Source organism: Biomphalaria glabrata, chromosome 7 (assembly GCF_947242115.1).
Source record: "Biomphalaria glabrata chromosome 7, xgBioGlab47.1, whole genome shotgun sequence".
Classification (NCBI taxonomy): Eukaryota; Metazoa; Mollusca; class Gastropoda; family Planorbidae; genus Biomphalaria; species Biomphalaria glabrata.
The window spans coordinates 14,409,546-14,429,439 of record NC_074717.1 but is presented as its reverse complement, the minus strand read 5'-3'; the positions used below and the strand labels follow the sequence as shown (position 1 = coordinate 14,429,439).

The following is a 19,894-nucleotide window of genomic DNA, read 5'->3' as shown; positions in this document are numbered from 1 at the left end:
CGAAACAAAAAACAAACAAACCCGCCTTTAAATGACATGAAAGAAACAATTTATTTTAATTTCAATATTCGATCTACATAGAAGTGCAACTATATCAAATTGTGTTTTCTTTTCGTTGATGTAGAGGTAATTGGCAAGCATTTCTGAATGTCACAATTTATAACATTAATTGACGTACAAAGTTAAGGCACCTTCAAAAATAGAGAGAGAGAGACAGAAACAGAAAAACAGACAGAGAGAGACAGAAACAGAAAGACAGAGAGAGAGACAGAAACAGAAAGACAGAGAGAGAGACAGAAACAGAAAGACAGACAGAGAGACAGAAACAGAAAGACAGAGAGAGAGACAAAAACAGAAAGACAGAGACAGAGAGACAGAAACAGACAGACAGAGAGAGAGAGAGACAGAAACAGAAAGACAGAGATAGAGAGACAGAAACAGAAAGACAGAGAGAGAGAGAGACAGAAACAGAAAGACAGAGAGAGAGACAGAAACAGAAAGACAGAGATAGAGAGACAGAAACAGAAAGACAGAGAGAGAGAGACAGAAACAGAAAGACAGAGAGAGAGAGACAGAAACAGAAAGACAGAGAGAGAGAGACAAAAACAGAAAGACAGAGACAGAGAGACAGAAACTGACAGACAGAGAGAGAGAGACAGAAACAGAAAGACAGAGATAGAGAGACAGAAACAGAAAGACAGAGACAGAGAGACAGAAACAGACAGACAGAGAGAGAGAGACAGAAACAGAAAGACAGAGAGAGAGAGAGACAGAAACAGAAAGACAGAGAGAGAGAGAGACAGAAACAGAAAGACAGAGAGAGAGAGAGACAAAAACAGAAAGACAGAGACAGAGAGACAGAAACAGACAGACAGAGAGAGAGAGAGACAGAAACAGAAAGACAGAGATAGAGAGACAGAAACAGAAAGACAGAGAGAGAGAGAGAGACAGAAACAGAAAGACAGAGAGAGAGACAGAAACAGAAAGACAGAGATAGAGAGACAGAAACAGAAAGACAGAGATAGAGAGACAGAAACAGAAAGACAGAGAGAGAGAGACAGAAACAGAAAGACAGAGAGAGAGAAACAGAAACAGAAAGACAGAGAGAGAGAGACAGAAACAGAGAGACAGAGAGAGAGAGAGAAAGAAACAGAAAGACAGAGACAGACGGACAGAGAGAAAGAGAGAGAGAGAAAGAGATAGAAAATTCAGAAAGTTATATCTACTAAAAAAAAAGTATGATCGAGCGTTTTTTTCCCTGATGAATCTCTTCAGAAAATATCAAGTTTCAAACAAAGATTAATGAAGACAATCATGTTGACTAGAGTTTAACGTCGGAACATTGCACTGACAAAGAGTTGAGAACACCTCCAGTGTTTGAAATACATCTCATCCATGACTCTAGCCACAGTTGCAACGAAATTTGTTGGTTTACCTTTGATCCTGGCCAATAGTTTGATCGCCCTTTCCGCCGTAGCTGAGTCTGTTGTGTGGTATCTTCGGCGTTTAGTTGCGTCAGTTGTCTGCCTGTCAGACATGAGGTCGTTCTCTACGCTAGTGTCCATCTAAGTAAGAGAAGCATAAACAGTTTGATGTCACACATGCATACAAGTTGGTAGAAACTTTTTAGTTCTTTCTCTAAATAGCAACCAAAACAAAAAACAAAAAAAACACATGTAAGGTAAAGAACAGCTCAGTTCCCGCAATTTCTCCCAATTCTGCAAGATGCAATTTCCCTTTTCAATGTAATTCAAAATAAACTAATTACTACTGATTAATTAACTAATTGGTTACTTTTTTGATTGATTCGTGGGATGTCATTGAGAATGATGAATGTTACATTCAGCTCAGTAGTGACACAAACTATTTAGATTAGTAGATTAGTTTATTAATTTAGATTATGAATAAATATCTTCGCACACAAAGTAAGATGAACTAGTCTCCCATCACTGGCGGATCCAGGGGGGGGGGGGGGCGGTACGGGCGATCGCCACCCCCCCCCCCCCCACTTTAGTATAGGATTCACACAATTTGTATACGAATTTATTACTTATGTTAAAAATATATACTAATTATTTATATTTCAACCTATTTTTAGATTATTTCGCCCCCCCCTCTAGTATGTTGGCCGATTTGGTGGGGTCGGGAGGGGGCGATGGTATCAATCCCGCCCCCCCCTCCCCCCTTAACTTTCGAGTGGGGGGGGTGGTCCGATTTACTCGTAGAAATCACAGCCTGCTAACAAAATCAATTAAATATCTATATCCTTGTAACTTGTTATTGATATTTTAACCGATCTTTATATTATGTCATTCCCTGTTTGCCAATTGGTGGGGGGAGGGGACGAATACCTCTTCTGCCCTTCCCACCTAAACCCTTTGAGTGGGGGGGCGGTCCGTTTTTATTGAGAAATCATAGTTTGTGAACAAAATTAGTTGAATTAATATATAAATTTTATATTATGTCGCTCCCTTTCTGGTATTTTGGCTGATTCGGTGGGGTGAGGGGGGGGCGATTGCATGTACTGCCCTCCCCACTCTAGCCCTCTGAGTGCTGGGGGGGGCGGTCCTTTTTTTGTGGAGAATCATAGTTTGTGAATAAAATTAGTTGAATATCTATATAATATAAACTACGTATTGATATGTGACCCATTGTAAATATGTCGTACCACACTCTAATCTCAAATTGTATCATTAGTAAATTTAAATGAAAAAGGGTTGTACCAGGTGGGAGGGGCGATACATGCAATCGCATTTCCCCCATCGGACAAATCTATACTTTTTCTTTTTGTATTATAGTTAAGAAATTACAAAATTAAAAAAATCTGTCACTAATATAATTTATATATACTATAAATTAAATTCTTATATCGAGTCGCCCCATACCTATTTTTTAATGCCAAATGCAATCTTTAGCAGAAATTAGTAAAGGAGCGAGGATTAATCGTTTTCACTCTACCGCCATTCCCATTTCCAGACAGAGTTTTTGTAATTTCACATGAAGTTATCATAAGTATTTTAAGAAAGACTTTGCATTAGAAAAGTTAGAATTCAAACGAAATTTTTCAGTATAAGAGTCATGATTGAGATGAGTTCTAAACTCAAATAACATTTTCATAGTCGCCTTTTCCCAACCTTTACTCAATCTGATATTTTTTTAGCTAAATAAATTTGGGACTATAACTCACAATTTATGCTGGAGTTTTCTTGAATACTATTTATCGAATAAGTTTTTTTTCGGCGGCGATCCTCAAAGCAAAAATCTAAATACGTGGGGTATCCTATCTTTTCAAGGAACAAATCGGTTTTATTTGTAATGTATTATGGGTCTATAAATTCAAATTAGAATATTTTTCAAGTACAACATTATTTGAAAGGTCATTTTTTAATAGTATGAATAATGAGCTTCAGGTCAGGAGAATGCGTTTCTGCAGTGAAGAATGCAAGAAAACGCTTTTGGCGTCGGGGCGAACTTCGCCCCGAACTCCATTTATGAGTAATGAGTTGTAGATGTCAGGAGAATGCGTTTCTGCAGAGAAGAATGCAAGAAAACGCTTTTGGCGTCGGGGCTTCGCCCCGAACTTTATTTATGGGTAATGAGTTGTAGAATTCAGGAGAATGCGTTTCTGCAGTGAAAAAAGCAAGAAAACGCTTTTGGCGTCGGGGCTTCGCCCCGAACTCCATTGATGAATAATGAGCTGTACTTGTCAGGAGAATGCGTATCTGCAGTCAAAAAAGCAAGAAAACGCTTATGGCGTCGGGGCTTCGCCCCGAACTCCATTGATGAATAATGAGCTGTACTTGTCAGGAGAATGCGTTTCTGCAGTGAAAAAAGCATTAAAACGCTTATGGCGTCGGGGCTTCGCCCCGAACTTCACCAGAGAACCTTATAGCGCTGCCCCAGTTGTTTTGTTTTTCGCCGAAGGTTGAGAAATGCTCCTTTTTTTATTCTCATATATATATATATACATATATGTGTGTGTGCGTGTGTGCGCGCGCGCGCGCTGTATGCACGTTTATGCGTAGGGTTAGGGTTTACTGGGCGTTAGGGTTAGGGTTTGGAAAAAAATCGCCCCCCCCCACTCCAAAGTTCTAGATCCTCTAGTGTCTCCATACATACATAGAGTTGTTATTGTTTTATGTACACCACATACCTCAGTCAGATTTAATGATGCAAGGTCAAGGTCCAGCTCGTCAAGAGACAGCAGAAGTTCTTCGTTATACTGACGATTGCTGGACGATTTGTCTAAATCGAGGCTGTGACGACGCGGCACATCCGGAGACAACTTCAGAGAATCTCTCAGGCACTCCAGCGCTTGCCTCTGACGCGATGTCGTCTGGTACAAGTAGGCAGACGTGGCCCTGCACTCACTCTCTTCTTTCGTTTCACACACTGTTGGAGATGGCAAAGTGGCCGGTTGGCTGTAGTTTAAGTAAGATGAACCAGCGTCCACGGGGCGGTACAGCGGGCTGTCCGACAAGCTTGACCCAAACAAGCCGCCGTTGGCTTTTGGCTGGTTGAAGTAGCTCCCTCCGCCTAGAGAGTTGGCGCCGAAAGTATCAGAGGAACCGTTGATGGCGTTAAGGTGCATGCCTCCCAGAGGCGCGTCATTCCCTTTTGAGGAATTGTGGCTGATAGCGGAAATCGTAAACATGGTTGTTAGGTGTCGCCCCTGCACAGGTTGACCTCAATCAGCTTGAACTGCTACTTAGATGGCTGTTCTGTGAAATGTTAATCATGAACATAGTAGTAAAGTTTCAACATTTATCAAGTATATTTAGTTAAAAACAAACACTGATTGTGAAAGGAAGAACGATGTCAAATGGTACATTGTCTGTCAATCTACTAATCCTAAGCCCCAGAGCTGTTTAATGTCCCGGTATCTTCTACTCACCAAAGAAAGAAATAGTTACATTGAAAATTCAACGTAGTCGGTTGAGAAAGTCTAGACTCTAATACACAACGCAGTTTAAAAACAAAGTTAACTTTCCAGGTATTAAAGTCTTTGGGACAGACATTTTCTGTGCAAACCGTGAACTAAAGTGTCACCTGCCCATCCAACAAAAATTGTCATTTCGTTTTTCCTCGCGTGGATCGTTTTCCCATGGCGGCCTCGACTGTGGATTGATTAAAGAATGATAAAGATAATAAATGATAAATATATACATAATTGTTTTCTTGATCCTGGATATTTTCCAAAGGTCAAGAGTTCACCATGATAGCGGCATAGTCTCTTTACAAGTATGTCCACAGTAGAACTTATAAATATGTGTGTTGGTGTGTGTGTGTTTCGCTGGAATACTTTGGATATATAATTAGTGTGTATAGCATTTATGTCTCTACAGCCAAGTCTTGATATAGTAAAAACTATTGAGTTATAAAAGAGCTTCAATCTAAAAGAATTTTTATGTTTCTGCTTGCGTCATCGCTTACTCCATTTTCCAAGTCGATTAGTCGGTGAGACTTCATCAATTCAAATATAATAAGGTAAATAATTGAAATAAAAAGCAAACAGAATTAATAGATTCTGAATACGATAGCCAAGTTTTTAGAAATAAGAAACTAAAGCAAAACATTTACGTTGTTTTTTTATCGGCCCCCGAAAGGGGAAAAGACGCTATTAGTTTTTGTGTGGAATGTCTGTCCGTCTGTCCCGTTTAGATCTCGTAAACTAGAAAAGATAGTGAAAATTCAACATCATAATATTTTAGACCATTCAAAGTTATGTTCTGGTGAAACGGTTACTTTTTTCTTTTCTAAAATCGAAAAATCTAGTTTTTTAAATCACTTATGCAAGCAGTTTTTTCATAAAAATACACCACTTTTACAACTATTCATTATTAATAGTAACAAAGAAGGGAGGCTATTTTGGAGGGGGAATAACCATTTGCCATATTTTCAACACATTTATGCAAATAGTTTTAGATTTTTTTTACACTTGTATTGCTACGTTATGTAAGTTCTGTCCTACAAAATACTACATTTACCCTAAAATAATGATTACTTTATTTTAAGAGAAAATATCTATTTAGTATGCATTTAAGTTGGACATAATTTAAAACAGCAATTCATAAGTGTATTTATATTATCCCATGAACTGCAGCGCGTCTTGCCATGCACATAATACATAACTTACGGAAATGTTTTCTTTTTTTTAGGGTTTGAATAACCCTTTACAAAACTATGAGATCAATTATTAGATAATCATTATATGACATCAGTTATGCCAGGTTCACATCTAACTTCACCTTCACTTCCACCTATCCTTTGGTCTTCTGGACCGTTGGGGCACCACACAGGATCTGTCAACCTTTTTTCTTCATTCTTCTGTCAATTGTCTTTGATAGAATTTAATTTTGATGTTCTTTCTGAAAATATTGAAACCTGCATTTATACGCGCCTGAGTGGACCACTTCGGGTGCCGATTTTGAGTTTGTGTTTCCACACAAACTGTCTTTGTAATCTTGTTTTTGTTAAGCCATGTACTATGTATGCATGTTTCATTATTAATTTCCATTTCCAACATGCAATTTACACTTGAAAGTTATTCTATCAAAATTTCTATTTATTGTATAATAAAAAAAAAAGTAAAGTTCCCCTTTCAGACCTTGCGATCTACAGGGCAGAGGATGTTAAAGCCATCTGTTTCTTTGGTCAACTTAAGGAGCAGGGTGTTGTGTGGCCAGCACAACGACCAACCGTCTTTACTTTCCCCAAGTAAAGCCAGGTACCCATTAGAGTTGGGTGGACTCAAGGGCGCCTTAAAAATACTGATGTTCAAAATACCAGCAGGGGCGGATTGGGTATCGAAATTGGCCCGGGCATTACCATATAAACCGGCCCACAAACGGCATGTGATATCATGGGCATAGCCAGGATTTTTTCGGTGGGGGGGATTTTTTTTTACCCCCCCCCCCCCTTCTACAATATGTATATATAGTTATATATAGTTATATGTGAGTGTGTGTGTTTGTAATTAATCTTTATTACATTCTGGAAAGACAGTACACACCGGCAAGGACAGCTAGGTAGTCTTGAGCCCCCCAAGCTGGGTCCCGGCTACGCCCATGTGTCATATTATAGATGTAAGCCTAATTCTCTTCAAAGTATATACAGTTTGATAACGCATCGGAAACTGGATATATGCTTTCATAGGATTACATAATGTATTTTATTTATACATGTATGTAGTCTGAAAACAATACAATACAATAGCACCCTTAATGACTTTGAAACTTTTTTGGAGTGTTCAGATGACTAGACTAATATATGAGATGGACTGCGCAGTGGTTTCCAAACCAGGGAGCTCTCCACATAGTTTTTGTACGGGCCTCATTGTAAAGAGAATAGTTTTGAAGTACATGGTCAGCATTCTCTGGTGACACTTCACATATGTAGTCTCATTCTGTAGTGTCCGGTCCTGAGTCGCTGATCTTGTTGGGATAGCTTATAAATAGGCATCATCTTTCATGTGATTCGGATGAGAGCTTGTCCATTTCTCAATTATTTCATTTACTATTAGTTTTTTCATTTCTTCTGGATAGAGTGCAATGTTTAATTGTGAGTTTGTTCTAACATTCTTGGCGAGTGTGTCAGCCTTCTCATTTCCTTCTAGTTCTATATGTGCTGGTATCCATTGTATCCGTTAAAGAGTTAATTGGGAGTGCCATCAAACATCCATGCCGACCAGCAAAATGATTAGGCCAAACACAACCTCGGAGACATCAGAGCAGTGTTGAAGTCCATGCCGCTCGTGCATAGCAAAAAGTACGGTCTAGCGTTTTGCAAACGATATACGTAGTGTACATTTTTTGATATTCTTGTTGAATTTCAAACAAATTAAGAGTAATAATTTTTAAAACACATTCCGGCATCTGTGTCTTACTGCTGTAACTTTTTTTTTTTAAGTTGTCAGCATTAAAAAAAAAAAATTTTTTCTTTGGTTGCGACCAGACCGGCCCATTTGGTACCGGCCCACCGGGCATTTGCCTGTTTGCTCATATAGCCAGTCCGCCCCTGAATACCAGTCTTTACCGAGATTCAAACCCAGGACCCTAAGTTCGGAAGCCAAGCGCTTAACAACTCTAAATTTGTGTCAGAAAATATTTTCAGATAGGAAACATGGGAAATACAAATATTTTAATCTTAAACAATTAAAAAAATATTAAAACAAACTGTTAGTAATCACTAACCTAAACAAACAATAATTCTATAACCAAGTAAAAGCATGGCTTTAAATATATATATATTAGTATCTGTTAAGAAACTACACGATACGTCATAGAAATATGTGACTTTTAATCTTAGAGTGTTCACCAAACCTCTCACCTTCCATAGAACTCTTTTCATCAGAAAGAATTGAACAACAACGTTATGCACAGGTCTATGCTTAGCAAAACGCTAGATCTCGCTAGCTCCATGCTTAGCAAAACGCTAGGTCTCGCTAGCTCCATGGACTTTGTCGTAGAAGGTTCGAGAACTTCAAAAGAGCAGGATTTATTGACTAGAAGATGACTTTCCAAAACCTCTAGAAGAACTCTCAAGAACAAACGCTTGCGTCCGAAACTTACGAGTTTTTTACTCCCCTTGTGTTTATCTTCATGGCATTTCGAAATGTTCTTAGCGGAAGTCGATCGGTCAGTCTCACGGCTTTCTCCTTTCTTGACGTCAACTGTATCAACGATTTCGATCGCCTCGATACATGGCATTGACCTTGTCACTGACTTTGTTATTCACGGCTAAAAGTGTCAGCAACGTCAACAAAAGGTGAAGCCATAAAAAAAGTTTGTATTTTTCTGGACCTTTGTACTTTCGAGATCAATATTTCCGTCTTAGTTTTGTTTTTTAATCCCGACTTTTTCTCAACTGACCTGCAACTTTCTGTCAACGATATGTTGACATTGTTGTTTTGTCCAAATGTTTCTCACAAGTCCGTAATCGGGCTGAAAACAAATTTTAATGGTTTGTCCAGACAGCTTCACAATAAAACAGTCTATCAAGTAACGTCAAACATTAGAACAAAGGTTGCTATATGGATGTATACAATTTAGTGTTGCTAAGGAAGTCAGTTTGTCTTTTTAAAGAGATATTTCGGTAAAATAATACGTACATAGTCTTAAGAATTTGTGTGTGTGTGAAAATTCTTTGTCTATAAAGTTTATTACATGCAAGGCTGTAGTTCTGAGGGCACGTTCTGTGTGTCTACTTTCATCCTTGATACATTCTAGTAGATAGGCCTCACACTACATTCCTCCAACATTCTAGTAGATAGGCCTCACACTACATCCCTCTAACATTCTAGTAGATAGGCCTCACACTACATCCCTCTAACATTCTAGTAGATAGGCCTCACACTACATCCCTCTAACATTCTAGTAGATAGGCCTCACACTACATTCCTCCAACATTCTAGTAGATAGGCCTCACACTACATTCCTCCAACATTCTAGTAGATAGGCCTCACACTACATCCCTCTAACATTCTAGTTAACTAGTACATACGCCAACTCGTTCAATTATGTGACTTTTAGTTTAATTAACATACAATCCCAGCCCTGAATTAGAAACAGTCAATCAAACAGCACGTCATTAGTGAATATCCAGTGGGGCAGGTGATTATGAACATTCATCATATCATGCCGGGGAGAAACAAGATCGTTACGTGGCTTTAACTTCATTCATTTTAAAGACTCGTTGCATTCATTGGGAAATACAAACAGATGCCATATTTACACAGGCTCGCTAGATGCATACGACGGTTGGTTGGAACGAAATATAAGAGACAACTAATCTGGCTTTCACCCACACACACACACACGCGCGTATTTCTGTCTTAAAACGTCTCTTTAAGGCCACTGCAGGTCCATTAAACCTTTAGAAGAGAAAGGTCAATACTGGCGTGCTTTGAGCGGTATAAAAGGCTGGATGAATACTTCCTAGCTAGAAAACTAGAGGATGGTTGGAGATGTAGAAGACGTATTAAGATTCAGTCTTTCATGCATCATGCCACTAGACTATCTGATAAAACTGGCCTCTCCACCAACCGACAAAACATTCAACGTTTTCATCGCCTTCCCCTTTGGTCTCGCCTTCAAATACTAGCACTGGAGACCATTAATGCCTACTAGACCACTGCCATTTCTGCATCTACTGATGTGTCGACATCAATATCTAGAAGAGCAGGCTATGGAGCTCACATTTAGTTTCTTGACTTAGGACCACGTGGTAGTGTTTTTCAGATTTGATGCGAGGCCTTAGCAGTCTATGAAGCCTTAAAAGTCATTGACTCTCAACTCGTCGTGGGATATTTGAGGGCGACACATATTGTTGAGGTCACTGTACTACAGGCTTTGCAAAGCCCTGGACCATCCCCTCCCCTCAAAGTTGACACTGCCATCGTAGCTTCGCGCAATATAAATCAACCCTATGGCACCCCTGTAATGATGCAGTGGGTACCGAGTCACTCAAGTGTGACTGGCAATAATATCGCCTGACTTCTAGGCCCACCAGGGAGGGCAAACATCATCGCCTGACTCCTAGGCCCACCAGGGAGGGCAAACATCATCGCCTGACTCCTAGGCCCACCAGGGAGGGCAAACATCATCGCCTGACTCCTATGCCCACCAGGGAGAGCAAACACCATCGTCTGACTCCTAGGCCCACCAGGGAGAGCAAACACTACCTACCGAGCAGGCTATAGTTTTCATCATCCTCTGGCAACAATCCAAAAAATAGAAATGGAAAAGTGGTTTGAGTGCTGGGACAAGTCCCAAAAGGCCCGTGGAGTCTGGGAGTGCAGGAGGCTTACCAGGCCTGAGCAAGCTATTATAGCACAGTGCAGTACAGGCCACTGTCCTGTTGGTTCATATCACTCCCGGCTATGGCAAAATTTCGACAGACGGACAGACAGACAGACAAACAAACAGTCGGAGCGTGTTAATAAAAGCTTTGTAAAAAAATGTACACTAACAAAAGACTGAGCAAAGTTTACATATCGGATGGTAACAAACCTTATTTCACGTGTTGAAGTGTATATTCCTGCAATGTTCTTCCTTAGTCGTAGAAAACACAGAACAAAATGAATCAAACACAAGTCAGTGTCGAGTGCAGAATGTTTGATCTCAACACTATTGAATTACTTCGGAAACTGACGAACTTAGCCGAGTACAAGCTCCGAATAACTAAAAACACACAAGCAGACGTTATTTTTGTTTATCGATGTCTACTAAAACTGTGGCCATGTGACGTCATCGTCGTGTTCAATGTCTCTGAGCTTTACGTCACCTGTACTCATTTTGTGGCTGCGAGCTACGAGTGACGTAGATAAATGTTTATTTATGGAACAGATACGGGGGCAGGAGGTGTAGAATTTCTCTATGACGCGATAAATAATTTTATAACAATGTATTGAGTCGAATTTAGATAGAGATATCTAGATGTAGTAGAAACGTTTTCTTTACATATAGTTAATAAGTAAAAAAAATATATATATTTTTTTTTTAACTTCAGGTTTAGAATGACTAAAACTAGTTCATTGAATGGATGGATAACATTTCAGCCTTCTCAAGTCTCTCACGAGATATACATATATATCCTATACAGGAAGCTACAAAATGTGTTGTTTCGTAAAATTTGGAATGTCTAGCCGAGTGGCAGAAACCACATGGATACCTCTCTATGGTGTTCGAATCCCGACTCAATCTGAGAAGTGTTTGGTGAGCGCCTAAATGTAGCTCGGAAACTTTCTCTCCGATACCCCCCCACACACACACACACACATATCCACAACAAAAGTTGGACCCTAGAGCACACTGAGCATGAAATAGCATGGAAAATGTGTTATACAAGAGTTTTAGAAAAAAATAACTCTAGTTGATTCATTGAATATCCTCTATCTACCTGTCTGCCTATGTCTATCTAGTATTTATAATATTCTTCTATGATTAGAAACATTTGTATACATCCTCAACACTTGGTAAAGTTTCTCTTTAGGATAAGTATCGTCTTAAAAGAAAAAGAAAAAATAGATGTGCATTTAAATGATCTAAAAATAACTATAAAGCTTCTGAATAAAGCTATTCTTTTAGAATGGAGTCAAGAGTAGAAAAATATAAAAAAATAATAATAAATCTTCTCAAAGTGTCAGAAATCATTGTGATCTTTGTGATCGGATTATTGGGAATCAATTGATCGATATTCATTATCGATTGCAGCAGGAAGCTGGCCCAATGTAGTCTTTAATCATTTCAAGTGGAACGTATTTTCAACAGAGCATAACTTCTAGAACTCTGTCCCACATTGTTTTCTCCACATTTTACCGTGTCTTGAAGCTAAAAGCTCGAGTTGCAGTCAACAAATGCTAAAACCACAAGCTGATAACGGACATAGAAGTGTCACTATGGTAACTAAAAATTGAAATGAAAATAATTAGAAAACCAAAAATGAAAAAAAAAATAGAAACTTAAATCGAAAAGTAAAACTAAAAAAAACGTATCTTGAATGTAAAAATAATGATTCAAACGAAAAATTTACCATGTATCAATATGCTTTATGAATTTGTAATTTCAAGCCCATTTTTTATATCTATCTATCTATCAATCTATCTATCTATGTCCGTCTGTCTGTCTGTCTGTCTCTTTGTCTATCTATCTATCTATCTATCTATCTATCTATCTATCTACACCGCATGTTAAGCCTATTATTAAAATGCGTTCAAAATGCTCACTTGGACTTTTATGGACTCTCCTATATCGCTTGTTGATTCTGGAAACATAATATGTTAACATTTGTTCAGTCTTGGTTTAGATCACAGACTTTCAGATCCATTCAGTTATAGTGTGGCATATTTGAAACATTTTTATTGTATATTGTGTTTGTTTTGTACGTATCGAATGCTCCCTCAAAAGTGAAGATTATTACATTTTAATCCAAACCTTCCCCAGGAAGGCGACAGATGCGGCGGTGACCAGGGTTCAAACCCTGTCCAGGGCCAGCCTGAGGTAATAGAAGGCTCTAGGTGAAGGTCAAAATGCAATAGAAAAATAAGAAGACGAAGAAAAAATGACACAATGAGTTTGAACCTTGGTAAAAGTTTCTACATCTCGATCAAACAATAAACAAAATTCAAATAGCTCTATTCCCTGAGCGTTTCGTTTAGCATCTAAAATTATAGAAGAGATTGAATTAGAGCTAGGCCAAGACTTAGACTAAGACTGATGACATCTACAATTAGAGAAGAGATTGAATTAGAGCTAGGCCAAGACTTAGACTAAGACTGATGACATCTACAATTAGAGAAGAGATTGAATTAGAGCTAGGCCAAGACTTAGACTAAGACTGATGGCATCTACAATTAGAGAAGAGATTGAATTAGAGCTAGGCCAAGACTTAGACTAAGACTGATGACATCTACAATTAGAGAAGAGATTGAATTAGAGCTAGGCCAAGACTTAGACTAAGACTGATGACATCTACAATTAGAGCAGAGATTGAATTAGAGCTAGGCCAAGACTTAGACTAAGACTGATGGCATCTACAATTAGAGCAGAGATTGAATTAGAGCTAGGCCAAGACTTAGACTAAGACTGATGACATCTACAATTAGAGAAGAGATTGAATTAGAGCTAGGCCAAGACTTAGACTAAGACTGATGGCATCTACAATTAGAGCAGAGATTGAATTAGAGCTAGGCCAAGACTTAGACTAAGACTGATGGCATCTACAATTAGAGCAGAGATTGAATTAGAGCTAGGCCAAGACTTAGACTAAGACTGATGACATCTACAATTAGTGCAGAGATTGAATTAGAGCTAGGCCAAGACTTAGACTAAGACTGATGACATCTACAATTAGAGAAGAGATTGAATTAGAGCTAGGCCAAGACTTAGACTAAGACTGATGACATCTACAATTAGAGAAGAGATTGAATTAGAGCTAGGCCAAGACTTAGACTAAGACTGATGGCATCTACAATTAGAGAAGAGATTGAATTAGAGCTAGGCCAAGACTTAGACTAAGACTGATGACATCTACAATTAGAGCAGAGATTGAATTAGAGCTAGGCCAAGACTTAGACTAAGACTGATGACATCTACAATTAGAGCAGAGATTGAATTAGAGCTAGGCCAAGACTTAGACTAAGACTGATGGCATCTACAATTAGAGCAGAGATTGAATTAGAGCTAGGCCAAGACTTAGACTAAGACTGATGACATCTACAATTAGAGCAGAGATTGAATTAGAGCTAGGCCAAGACTTAGACTAAGACTGATGGCATCTACAATTAGAGCAGAGATTGAATTAGAGCTAGGCCAAGACTTAGACTAAGACTGATGGCATCTACAATTAGAGCAGAGATTGAATTAGAGCTAGGCCAAGACTTAGACTAAGACTGATGACATCTACAATTAGAGCAGAGATTGAATTAGAGCTAGGCCAAGACTTAGACTAAGACTGATGACATCTACAATTAGTGCAGAGATTGAATTAGAGCTAGGCCAAGACTTAGACTAAGACTGATGACATCTACAATTAGAGAAGAGATTGAATTAGAGCTAGGCCAAGACTTAGACTAAGACTGATGGCATCTACAATTAGAGCAGAGATTGAATTAGAGCTAGGCCAAGACTTAGACTAAGACTGATGACATCTACAATTAGAGCAGAGATTGAATTAGAGCTAGGCCAAGACTTAGACTAAGACTGATGACATCTACAATTAGAGAAGAGATTGAATTAGAGCTAGGCCAAGACTTAGACTAAGACTGATGACATCTACAATTAGAGCAGAGATTGAATTAGAGCTAGGCCAAGACTTAGACTAAGACTGATGACATCTACAATTAGAGCAGAGATTGAATTAGAGCTAGGCCAAGACTTAGACTAAGACTGATGACATCTACAATTAGAGAAGAGATTGAATTAGAGCTAGGCCAAGACTTAGACTAAGACTGATGACATCTACAATTAGAGAAGAGATTGAATTAGAGCTAGGCCAAGACTTAGACTAAGACTGATGGCATCTACAATTAGAGAAGAGATTGAATTAGAGCTAGGCCAAGACTTAGACTAAGACTGATGGCATCTACAATTAGAGAAGAGATTGAATTAGAGCTAGGCCAAGACTAAGACTAAGACTGATGACATCTACAATTAGAGAAGAGATTGAATTAGAGCTAGGCCAAGACTAAGACTAAGACTGATGACATCTACAATTAGAGAAGAGATTGAATTAGAGCTAGGCCAAGACTTAGACTAAGACTGATTTATTGATCCTTAGGGAAATTTGTTGTGATTACAAGGACTCTTTTCTCATTTAAAACAACACAACAGAAACATATAAATAGAACAGACACAACATGAAGAGTTCAATGAGCGACTACACGCAGCCATCTTGGTCCATTTCGTGTTTCCTGACCAACGAGTGGCGAGGGAACAAACGAGTCAAAGAGTTCTGCTAGGTTTGAAATTTGTTCCAAGTTTTGCATTTTTTTCCTCTAAAAATGTGTTTAGTCCCACGCCATTCGGCTGCCGGTTTTAAAGTATATGAGAAACTGTTTAGTGCAATGCAGCTAGCGTGAAGTGTCGAACTTCTATCTTAAGCCACTCAATTATTCGGAAGACAATACATGGCCTTAATGACCTCAAATCGAGCTAGCACAGACTCAGTCCTACACGTACCGACGTGAACACATACACCAAGTCACAGCGACTTAATCATGGCGATTATCAAGCAGATTACGACTGGGAGGCTGTTCATTTGTCTGTCAACAAAGAGTGCTAGGGGGCGGTGTAGAAACACGGAAACAAATGACCCTCCACGGGCCTACGACACTAGTATTTGTCATCTTGTTTATCAGGCTATCAGCTAGTACTACCAGCTACCAGCTTTCTTTTTTATTTATTTTTACAAAACTCTGTCTGTCTGTCTGTCAGGTACAATTTCTGTACACGTTATTTCTCACACTTCCCATTCTTAGATCAAATTGAATCTTTGCACAATTATTCATTGTCCCTAACAAAACATAAACCAGTCAAAATATTAACCAGTTAATAAATTAATTATAAATTAATTAATTAAGTTTGATATTGATTAAGGAGTATTGATAGATCTAGCATATATCATTGGAATTCTTCAGAAAAAAAAGTTGTTTAATATTTTTAGAGTTGCTTTAAGTTTGTTGATAGAGTATCTACGATTTGCTTATATTTTTGTTATTACAAAGCTTATATAATTCACTTTGTCTGTTTGTCTGTCTAATGACTTCCGACCTCGACTGTCTTGAACTTTCATGTTAATCCTTCAACATCAACGACAACGAATTTCAGAACACTCCTTTAATTTAAAGACTTGAACCGACTAATTACACACCAACTGTAGAGTTTGAGCTAGAGTCTTATAAAGTAATGAATTTATTGATTTCATATAGGCTATAGGCCTACTTAAGCCTACTACTTAGTGAGGCTAATTAAGGGATATTTACAAAAAAACATATAAAGAGCAGATATTTCAAACTTGAATAGGACAATGCCAATAAAAAAGCAATATATAAAATATCCTGATATAAAAAAAAAAATATCTAGAGGGGAAGAACTAAGCCCTTAAAACTGTATCTATAAATATAATATAAATACGTTATTTCCCTTATTCAATATTCAAGAAGATAATTAATTAACAATAATTAATGGACTAATTGTTGTTTTTTTTTAGCCATTCATGTTTTAATATGTACAGCAAATGGCAGATTGAAGCATCAACTTCATCGTAGGATACTTCAGGGAGAAATAGCGTTAACATTTATTTACTGAGACTAAACCCAACAAATTTAGCCATATCTATGAGCTTTGTAAAAAAAAAAAATAAATAACAAGAACAACATATAAATACCTTAAAAAAAAAGAAAGCTCATATTAAGCGAAATTGTATTAATTAGTTTGTATCAGTCGTGCAGTTATAATTTGTAATACAACTGACTAACAATAATATATCTGTGTGATTAGAAATATTTTTACCAATTGTTTTTGTTTAGCGCAATTTCATTCTTTAAGCTTTCTAAATATTCTTTGATTCTATCCCTTACCCTGACCAGTTAGAAAAGGTAAAAAAAAAGGGGGGGGGGGTGGAGAAATAAGCTTGCATCTGGGTGATCGTTTTTTAAATGCATTTATTTTTAAAAAAGGTAAACGACCTGAATTTTAACTCGAGTGCTTAAGCCTCCTGAAACCAAGCAACCAACCACTGTGCCAGGTAAGTGCTTATGAAAATAGAAGGTTTTATAGTTATCTATTCTTAGTTTTGAACTTTTCTCTCTACAAAGTATAGAAGAGACTAATACAGCTTTTACCACCTTATCAGTCAAGTGCAATTTCTTTCCCTTGATACAAAACAAAATAATTAATAACCAATAGTTAATTAGCTATTTTTTCATTTTTACAAATTGATTCTTGTTTCATCGGGTAAAGAAATATTTATGCAAAATTTCAGCTTGATCCGAGATTGGATGTGGAAGAAATAATTTGTACAAACTTTTACCAGACAGACTGAGTTTAAATAAGCCTTGTGAAAAAATCTCGCAGCCATTCAAGTCTAAAGCTGCAATTAAGACATTACAGTTTTGAACACGTCCCAGGCAAATGTGAACACTATTTATAGATGCACGAGTAAAAACTGAACTTAAAAGAGAGATTAAACTACATAGAGTTTTGAAGACATAATGACATAATTAGGCGGATTAATATTTAAATCCGTGTGGATAAAAAAAGCCCCCCACCCGCACTCCTCCCCAAATAACAAGAAGTACTTGAAAACAACATAAAATATTAACTACATACAGTGTTGGAGGAGGGGGGGGGGAGAGCAGGACCTGGAGCACTCGGTACGTCACTGAGTTACTACTTCAAAGTCTTGTGGCTCAAAGACTATGTTTTAGATTTAAAAACCATATTTCCCCCATAAATTCATATTTTTTTTGCTTCCCTTTTAGTTTATGTTAGTGGCATCACGTTGTTTTTATTTTCCATTTTAGTTTATGTTAATGGCATCACATTGTTTTTAGTTTCCATTAAAAACTAAGAAAATAAAAACTAAGTTATATGTGGGTAAGAACCGCTCTATTGATGCAATTTATCTCAATACTGCAAGATAAATGTATTTTTTTCTATCTAAAAAAAATATAATTAATTATCACTTATTAATTAACTAATTGGTTACGTTTTTTTGATTGAGTCATCTACTATTAGTAATTGTGCAAAGTTTAAACTCGGTCCAAAAATAGGAAGTGGGAGAATGAAATGTGTACAAGAATTCTGCCAGACAGACAACTCGACAGAGGGACTGAGGTAATATAAGCTTTGTATACTATCAAAATAGTCATGTCCTTGAATTCAAAAATGTATGTAAATAACAAAGTCTTAAAGAGACATCGCCCCTCCCCTTTTCCCGTCAGTAGTAAAATATAAAACAAAAATGTGCACGTGTTGCTCGGTCCTTGGATCTCTAGTCAGGAGTGTCTCAGGTATTAGAACATTCTTGTAGCCAGGAGTGTCTCAGGTATTAGAACATTCTTCTAGTCAGGAGAGTCCCAGGTATTAGAACATTCTTGTAGTCAGGAGTGTCTCAGGTATTAGAGCATTCTTCTAGTCAAGAGTGTCTCAGGTATTAGAACATTCTTATAGTCAGGAGAGTCCCAGGTATTAGAACATTCTTGTAGTCAGGAGTGTCTCAGGTATTAGAACATTCTTCTAGTCAAGAGTGTCTCAGGTATTAGAACATTCTTGTAGCCAGGAGTGTCTCAGGTATTAGAACATTCTTTTAGTCAGAAGTGTCTCAGGTATTAGAACATTCTTGTAGTCAGGAGTGTCTCAGGTATTAGAACATTCTTGTAGCCAGGAGTGTCTCAGGTATTAGAACATTCTTGTAGCCAGGAGTGTCTCGGGTATTAGAACATTCTTGTAGTCAGGAGTGTCTCAGGTATTAGAACATTCTTGTAGCCAGGAGTGTCTCAGGTATTAGAACATTCTTGTAGCCAGGAGTGTCTCAGGTATTAGAACATTCATGTGGTCAGGAGTGTCTCAGGTATTAGAACATTCTTGTAGTCAGGAGTGTCTCAGGTATTAGAACATTCTTGTAGTCAGGAGTGTCTCAGGTATTAGAACATTCTTGTAGCCAGGAGTGTCTCAGGTATTAGAACATTCTTGTAGTTAGGTGTGTCTCAGGTATTAGAACATTCTTGTAGTCAGGAGTGTCTCAGGTATTAGAACATTCTTCTAGTCAGGAGTGTCTCAGGTATTAGAACATTCTTGTAGCCAGGAGTGTCTCAGGTATTAGAACATTCTTGTAGTTAGGTGTGTCTCAGGTATTAGAACATTCTTGTAGTCAGGAGTGTCTCAGGTATTAGAACATTCTTCTAGTCAGGAGTGTCTCAGGAGTGTCTCAGGTTATATATATATATATATATATATATATATATATATATATATATATATATATATATATATATATATATATATATTCTTGTAGTTAGGTGTGTCTCAGGTATTAGAACATTCTTGTAGTCAGGAGTGTCTCAGGTATTAGAACATTCTTCTAGTCAGGAGTGTCTCAGGTATTAGAACATTCTTGTAGCCAGGAGTGTCTCAGGTATTAGAACATTCTTGTAGTTAGGTGTGTCTCAGGTATTAGAACATTCTTGTAGTCAGGAGTGTCTCAGGTATTAGAACATTCTTCTAGTCAGGAGTGTCTCAGGAGTGTCTCAGGTTATATATATATATATATATATATATATATATATATATATATATATATATATATATATATTCTTGTAGTTAGGTGTGTCTCAGGTATTAGAACATTCTTGTAGTCAGGAGTGTCTCAGGTATTAGAACATTCTTCTAGTCAG

General features: G+C 37.7%; 1 protein-coding gene across 2 annotated transcripts in view; it reads right to left on the bottom strand.

Moving 5' to 3' along the window:
• LOC106058012 (uncharacterized) overlaps positions 1-19,894 on the bottom strand; it is a 34,225-nt gene that overhangs the window by 4,121 nt on the left and 10,210 nt on the right. For both annotated transcript variants that reach the window (XR_008779087.1, XM_056036892.1), the window contains exons 2-3: positions 4,154-4,721; positions 1,436-1,565 (exon numbers count right to left, since the gene is read on the bottom strand). Coding sequence is in view for 1 of the 2 variants with exons in the window: in XM_056036892.1 (XP_055892867.1) it covers positions 1,436-1,565; positions 4,154-4,654 (631 nt within the window). In the remaining variant the exon portion in view is untranslated. The remainder of the gene's footprint in view (positions 1-1,435; positions 1,566-4,153; positions 4,722-19,894) is intronic.